At 40.9% G+C, this 8,561-nt stretch overlaps 1 protein-coding gene across 1 annotated transcript; it reads right to left on the bottom strand.

The window, feature by feature from the left end:
- Positions 1 to 433: 433 nt before the first annotated feature.
- On the bottom strand, positions 434 to 2,499 carry LOC139975127 (serum paraoxonase/arylesterase 2-like). Its single transcript, XM_071982762.1, has one exon. It carries the CDS (start codon positions 1,619 to 1,621, stop codon positions 518 to 520), a length of 1,104 nt encoding a protein of 367 aa, XP_071838863.1. The 5' UTR covers positions 1,622 to 2,499; the 3' UTR covers positions 434 to 517.
- Positions 2,500 to 8,561: the final 6,062 nt, after the last annotated feature.

Here is an 8,561-nt window from a genome sequence, read left to right as displayed (position 1 = left end):
CGACTTAATAATCACAAAAGCACAATCAGACTAAAAAAAAAAAACAGTTTTCCAGTGGCTGAACATTTTAATCTTCCACAACACAATTCCGACTGTCTTAAGTTTGCAATAATCCTGGGTAATCTGTCTGACCATAATAAAAGAAACTTGAAGGAGGTCGAATTGATCCTTAGAGTACGTTCACACTGTCATGGTCTCAATAGGGATATGGCTTTTCTTTCCGGGTTCGAGCACTTTTAGCAGTCTGGGGGCTTACGAAAGACTAACGTGATGCCAATCACTCTTGTTACACCTGACGAAGGACCAGGGTGTCCGTAAATGTGTGTAGCGTGTAGTTATATCTATTCTAAATATTATGTTATATATTATATATTATATATATATATATATATATATATATATATATATATATATATATATATATATATATATATATATATATATATATATATATCAATTTAAAATTGAGTTAATGATTGACGTTGAAGACCAATTCTTTTCCGATGACAACATCTACCTAGTTAGGTACTGTCATTTCACAATAAACCAGTTTTTGTAGAAGTGATCCAATTAGCAGTCTATTCCCTGAAACTGCCACACTGGAAGAAGCTGAAATCAGCTTCCCACTGTCAGAGAAAAGTTCAAATAGCTCAACAGATGAAAAAGGGTCATCTTGTTCTCCAGTGGGATGTAATCTGATGACTTGTGACGGGGCTGGTGTATCCAGATTTGTTGTATGTTCAAGAAAGGCGTGGCCAATGGGATGAGCTCCAAACCAAAGGTCCATTGTGTGTGGGTGCACGAAAATATTATCTATCCCTGTCCCTACGTCGATGGAGTGACGTAGGAGCAGGGTGCCGTCATCATTCCGTTTGTAGACGTTGAGAAATCTCCCCACAGGACTCGTCGCAAAGACTAAGCCAGACGATTTACCCAGACTATTTAATGCATGGCCAGTGGCAACGATTTCTCCTCCTCCCTCTTGGGTCACGTGAACAATGGATGACCACTTTAGAAGAAACAAAAATTCCAATGTTTTCCAACAATTTCTAAAGTATCCATCATTAGTCACGTAAAACTCCTCCGAAGAGACAGCGAGCACATCATTTAAACTCCTGAATTCTGGTTCGCGATAGGTCCGTACGTGTGCCAAAGAGTTATTCGAGTTTTTTCTATCGAAGGTAAAAAGTTCAACAGTTTCTTCGTCTGCTCGATGGTTTACTACGAAAAGGTAAACACGTCCCGTGGCTGAATCGAACCAGGTGTCAATGCCATGAGGGTTGAACGTTGGACCCATCATACCTTTTGGTAAAATCATTTCCGAAGCGCCAGCCTCCGGGTTATTGAAATCGAACAGGTATATCCTTCCAACAAATTCGTTATTTCTAGGATCAATACCATCCAGATCACAAACTTGGATCCTCAGTCCGGAGCTAATAAAGGCTAGGTTGTCTTCACTCAGAGCGATGTCTTCGGAACCCTGTAGTACAGGATGCACGCTGTGACATTTCCCAGGCCAGTGTGCGTATACGGTCTTGTGATAGCCCATGATTAAGGCTAACTTGTAACAATGTTGCATCACAACTGCAACAACGAGCAATAAAACGCACTTCCAAATCATGGTGAAAATAACAGCTAGGTTGAATACATATACAGACAAAAGTATTGCAGAATGCTTGTTAGGTGTAATGGTATTGTTGTGATGTGTATATTATATTCTGTGACCTCCAATATTTCAAAACAAACGGTTGTTCACGGAACAGGGCAGCAGTGTGTGATGCGTTACGAGAGATTGTGTTAGGTTTTGTCAGGCTGGTTATCAAAGCTGCAGTGCATTAACGTGTAGACACATCAGAGATGTGCCGTGTATACAGGTTAACGGCCATATTCAACTATTTGAGCGTACATGTTGACTTGGTTTAGGCATTCACAATGTAGTGTTATGTTAGCTAATATGTTTATGTCGATAAGGTACTTATCACCCGCTACTAAACAGAAAATATTAGCACTGAGATCTTGCATGCCTGTATAGAAGCGCTGTTTTCATCATACATGTGGGTCGTACTTTGCACGTAAAACGACGAGTTAATGCTGAGGAAATTGGTTGACTAACAGGGTACACTTACCCCGAGGATAGACGAAAAGGCAAACGGGCAAGCAACAAATCCTCAGAGGGTGTAACTACAACGCCACGAGCAATCTTCACCCTAGTCTTTGTTAAGGCGTATCGGCCAATTTATCCTTGTCAAATGCGTTGGGTCTACCCTAACCATGTTTTTACCTCCATGCCCTAACAAATCATCACGCTATGACTTATGAGCGTTTCGTCCCGGTGATTGCGCCTGTGAAGCGTATGTAGAAAAATATCATGAACAGCCGTAGCATTTTCCTATTTGATGTTGGGTGACTGATTCGCGTCGCTGCGCAGACTAAGCAGAGTCTATCTTCATCCCTGCACGAAGCTTGGTGACCTCAGATTTAGTCCCGCATATAATAACAAACTTTACAGTGCCAACCGCGTTACCCGTCTTGTCTATAATTATTATTGTTAAGTTACCGGTACATTTATCAGGCGCGTAGCCAAGGGGCGGGGGGGGGGCGAAGGGTGCAGCCGCCCCCCTTGAGCATATTTGTTTAATTTGTTTTTAATGTTTCTACGATATCGCTAGTATTTTCAAAAGAGAAAATGCTAAGATGCAACTTATACAAGGCCTGGGAAGTGCCATTTCCAGCGATCTGGGAGGCATTTTCAGCCAAAATTTTCTTGTACGCTTCGTGCCAATCATGGTGGCGCTACGCTTAGATAGTTTGCAGTGCCGAATCTACAGTTTCGCCCCTCCCTTGGCAAATTCCTGGCTACGCGCCTGACATTTATATTGTTCTAATTCTAAAAGTAAGCTCTTGCTTTAAAAAAAAAAAAAAAAGGAAACTTCAAAACTTAATAAAAGGAAATAACATTGAACTTAAATCGATAAAACAAAACCGATAATCATATAAACTAAAAGCAATTTGAGCAAACTAGAGATACTGTAAAATCGAAATTAACAAGAGCAACGTAATAATAAACAGAGCAACACAACAATGGGGTGGAACAAAAGTCAGCAGGGATCATTTAAGAAAAGCCTAAAAAATAAGTCTTTAAGAATGGTGAGTTATGGGAGAGGTGGGTATTAAGCATATTTTACAGTAAACATACCATATTACATTTCACAACGGTATGATATGCTATGCAGGGGCGGATGCAGGATTTTTGACAGGGGGGGGGGGTCTGACTGGTCCAGCCGCGCCTGATCGAAAGACTATCTAAGCGGAGCGCCACCATCGGTTGGCGCGGAGCGTACCAGAAAATTTTTGGCTTTACAAACCCCCCCAGATGGCCGGAAACGGCACTTCCCGAGTATTCTAAGCTGCATGTACCTAGCCTGAAAATATGGATCTCATGTCTGCAATTTCTCAATTGATGAGAAAAAAACAATCTATGAAATATGGTATAATACGTATCAGATGAGTTGAGATGATACAAAAATCATAATGCCTTTAGCCACCAATCCCCCTCCCGTTCCGTCACCACTGTTTGATGCAGGGCCGGATCCAGGATTCTGGAAGGGTGAGGGGTTTGGCCTCCAGTGATCCTAGGGTCTAAGGGAGTGGGTTTCCCTCTATCCATTGTGAAATTCTTGGATATTTAAGTACAACAGGGAACCCCTTCAATTTAGCCATTCAAAGCACCTACAAAAACTCACTCGAATTGTATCTGCATCAGTACGAGTTAGCTAGTTTTATTGATGATCTATTCATGGTAGATTGGAGAGAACAAACGCCGTGGATGTTTCTCAATGAACTTTCGGACCACTTCGTCAGTGTCGATATGAGTGTTATAATACGTGTTCATGAGAACAAGAGCTGTGAGACGTTCCTTGCCCATTGTTGATCGGAGAACAGTTTTATGCCTTCTCACCGCAGAAAACGATCTCTCATGAAGAATTCGTCGGCGCATCCTATGCAGCCTACCGCTCTGCCACCTCACCGCCCAAAACAATTCGAACACCACCTCAATTTTGAAACTTTTCGGTCTGAAAAATGAGATTTTTAGGCATTTTTTGCACGTGTAGCACGCGTGCACACTACAGTTCATTTGACGGAAAAGACACACCTGGCTGACTTGTAAGGATAACCGCCCTTCTGACGTCCTACATGTTTAAAATTGGCGTTTAATTTAATTATTTTTTCTCTCTTTTTTTTTTTCTCTTTTTTTTTTGGCCAAGAGCAGGGGGGTCCGGACCCCCTGGGTCCGGACCCCCTGGACCCCCCCTGGATCCGCGCCTGCTTTGCTATCATCTATACTGCTTTGTCGATGCAGAAACGGGTTACGTGCCGTGATGAACTCCAGTTGAACTAATTTACCATACCCGGTCTTTGATCCTTCTTGCAGTGTTGGGGTAATACGTATCGTTAAGTTTAAGTGTCTACGAACGTTCTTTTCAACACAGCTCTCAGCCTCTCACGAATAAATTGGGATTATATAGTTGCTGATTAAAAATTGCTTAATTATGCGTATTCGCTTTTTAACATATTGTTTCAATTAGCTTATTAGCGGAATATCTTTCCGCATCTCTCACTATTAATTGTCGAATCTGATGTAGCCCTAGCCTCACAGCCCGGCCGGGGTTACCCCCATTGGTATTCAAATAGGACCAAAGCCTCGAAGAGTCCGTCGCGTCGGCACAAAGGATCACAATGACACAAGAATGTATTAACTTCCATTCAACTTCAGTTAACTCAAGTCGTTGAATGTTGTCGGCCATATTGTTGATATACAAATGTACCCTCATCTTCTCCCACCCCTTCCTATCTCCTCACATAGAAATAACACATTGCTGCACCCACAATATATCGAAACTTTCAAGGCTTACGTTATACGGGCAGAGTCCTCAAACCGATGTTCCAGCCCTTTATGCACGGAGGAGTTTTCAATAAGACAAATACTGATCTCATTGAGTTATAATGCTTTTATCAGTTAATTGGATGAAGTTTGAAAATGAGTGAACCATTACTTGAATTTAGTTGTAAATTAATGATGGACTTCAAGGTGCATTAGATTGTTACAATGTTTACATGTTCAGTAAACGGCACCATCATGTTTCCATAACGAAATAAATATGTACCGATGCAGCATGTGTAAAATTTTATTATGTCTGCACTTGGACTATCCGAGTATGGTAGGAATCCATTCATAGCAAGGATTATCTTACACATGTTCATTGTGGTTCTGTGCCTTTCATCTGCAACACGATCAATGCACATCAAATGATTGGACACGGGACAACAATTAGATCAACAAATTGCGTCATCACGTCAAAGTGAAACCAACAATTTTGTTTACATATTTGCCGTTCATAGTTACAATTAGTGTTTTCTTCCCTCCATTCCACTCTTTTCTATAAGGTATTATTTTGTCTGCCTTGTATGCACCAATAGCATATAGTACTACTAATAAAACGTTTTTAAAGGCAGTGTCAAGGTTTGACGTAATCTTAAAAATCCAGTGGCGTAGGAAGGTACTTTTGAGTGGGGGGGGGGGCTGAAGACTGATGGCCGGCCTGGGGGAGGGGTCTAAGGCGAGGGGGTGTCCCCCTCCCCTTTGAAATTTTTTGCATTTCCAGGTAGCCTCAGATGCAATTTGGTGCAATATAGCACACTTCAACACCCACTCCATTTTGTAAACTTAATTTTGTATTTTCACCAGGCCTTAGATGCAATTTGGTGCTCCAAATGAGATTTTTCTTCTCATTTGGAAATGAAAAAGGGGTTTTCTGACTTGCGAAGCGGGGGGGGGGGGGGCGGAATGATACTTCCGCCCTTCCACATTTTTCACTGGGGGGCTGGCGCCCCCAGCCCCCCCGGTTCCTACGCCCTTGTAAAAATCACTCTTCAAGCTAGATAACAGATTTCAAAATTTCAATTATTTCCAGTAGCATCATTGTTAGATACTAAAAAGGCCTTTGATGATAAAGTTTGATAATTTTGTACAGCATTCTGTTTGTTTGTGCGTCGAGTGGAGATCAATGTGAATAACTTAGTTTTGGCGCAGAAGTCGACTATAGCAAACATAATATATACCACTTTGTTGGTGTATACAGCGTGTTCTGTCATGCACTGAAGGTTGCTTTGTTAACATACAAGTTAACTATAATGTAAACAATAACAGATAATAATGTTAGCTTGACAATGACTCTGCATTTAACCCTCACTAACTCAAAGATAGCATATAATAGTTCGGTGCTCAACAATATGAAACTGAGGCTGTATGCACTGTAACATTATATGGTACTGCTGGTATGTACAAGGAATTCAACGTAGCTTACGTTATCATGTATATTATACTTGGCAGTATGTTGTCTGCATAACTAATGCATAAGTGTGTGAGTAAATAATTGAACTCCAGAAGGACCACATATCTTACAATTATAATATAAAAATTATAATTGCACTCGAATATGCACACACCATGAAAATATAAAATTACTGGTATATAGACGATGATAATGTGTAAGCGTACACGATGATATACAAGTATACAATGGTATCGTCTACGTAAACGATGACAAAGTTAAAATTATGAAGAACAAAAGACTGATATGGGATGCCAAGTGTCATTGCTCCCACGACCCACAAAAAACAACAACAACAACAAAAACCCCAACAACAACAAACAAACATATACTTGAAAACATATATAGGGGCAGTATTATTGCATATATTAAACAATTGGCGCGTTATTTTTGAAAGCTGTATGAACATATCAATTCAATTTATCAAACTATATTGCAATCTCTTTTGATGAAAATATGCAGTGTATTTGTTGTGTACGATAAAATAGAGAGTTCGGGAAAGACAACAAGAGCTCCATGGAATTTCTGTACGTTGACACCCATTTGCATAAGATAATAGCCAAAAATTAGCATAAATATAATAACAAGTAGACGAAGTAACCCCAGAACGAATGCGACATAAGTATGGCTGTCCAAATTATACCAGGAGCCTATATTACAAGATCAAATCAGCTGCGCAAGGAAAGGAGTCAAGTATATTTTCGGACACACTGTCGCTTAGAGGTGTGCATGAGGTTGAAATATCGACAACAAAGGTACAAAGAACACGTCCCCTGCCTCCATATGTCTAAGTACTAACTAAAGCTCATACTACATTTTCCGATTACAGGCTATACGAGACCGGAGGTCCGCGAGACTGAAATTAAAAAAAGGTCCGCGACACCGAAGGTCTTCGAGACCGAGGTCCGCGAGACCGAAGGTCCGGGAGACCGAAACTATTACTAGGCTTAAAACTTTGGTAAGACAAATATTACTACCGATTATATTATGTTGATAAAGCGCGTAATTAACAAGAATTTACAGCCGTTTCTGTTCATAGTGGAGACCAGTGACTTGCGCAAGAGGGCCGGGCGGCTTGCATTGATACTAGGGCCCTCCGCCAGTGGCGTAACCAGAGGGGTTGTAGGGGCCGAAAATATAACTTAATAATTAGATATACTCGATACCCTATTTTAAACCATATTGCCCCCCTTGTCAATATCTTTGACCCCCTCTGAAACCCCTCTAATGAAAAAGTCTAGTTACGCATATCGATGGACCATCCATAGACCATCGGTCTCGCGGACCATCGGTTCGCGGAAATTCGGTCTCGTGGAATTCCCCATATTTTCCAATGTGCAGCCCAGTCCTATATGACCCTGATAGAAGTGCTTCATTGGTTTAGCGTTCATGTTAGATATATGCCAATATCCGTTCAGGTTGAGTTTCCTAATGTTAGATCTGAATATGGCCTTGGTCCAACTTAGTCCGATTGATTGAAAAAAGGCATGAAAGAAGAAAACACTCAAATTCAACAACAGAATATGATGCGCTTCCTGCTTTCATTTTGCATTCAATTACATTGAGAAATATGGAAAGAAAAAGATAGAGCGAACAGCTGTAATATAATGGCGCGACCGTGCACATCAGTTGTCATGGGATGATCAAGTCATACTGCAATCACATTGATAAAGTGTGCTGTCATAATATGCTAGTTTAATGTCACGGGACCACCTGCTGGCTTAATGGCATACCAAAATTCCAGGTAACGTGCTCAATGTCGTTACTCATGTAATCATAATATACATATCACATTGAAGGCAACGAAGATTTCACTACTCCTTCACAGAGACATATTACAGCGCTGGTCAATTTTCGTACGTCGATAATTATTAACCGTGTTTTTTGATTGTCTGTTCAATTGCACATTGTCTCCGTCATTGCAGGTGATATCGGTTGTCAAGAAAAGACGGGCTTTACTGCTCAGTGGAACTCCAGAGGTTAAAAAATGCACGACGATGACTTACCAGAGCTTTGCCAATCGTATTCTTCTCCAATTAGAAGGAAATGTCCCGGAAGGATATATCCATGGGAAATGTGCTACCATTAGAAGGATATATTCTTCAGGGGATGTTAGAGAACTGGCTGAAATGAGGCAAGTCATTGGCCTAAGACGAAGTTGTGTTGCGC

Source organism: Apostichopus japonicus, chromosome 10 (assembly GCF_037975245.1).
Source record: "Apostichopus japonicus isolate 1M-3 chromosome 10, ASM3797524v1, whole genome shotgun sequence".
Classification (NCBI taxonomy): domain Eukaryota; kingdom Metazoa; phylum Echinodermata; class Holothuroidea; order Aspidochirotida; family Stichopodidae; genus Apostichopus; species Apostichopus japonicus.
This window is presented reverse-complemented; position numbering and strand designations above follow the sequence as displayed.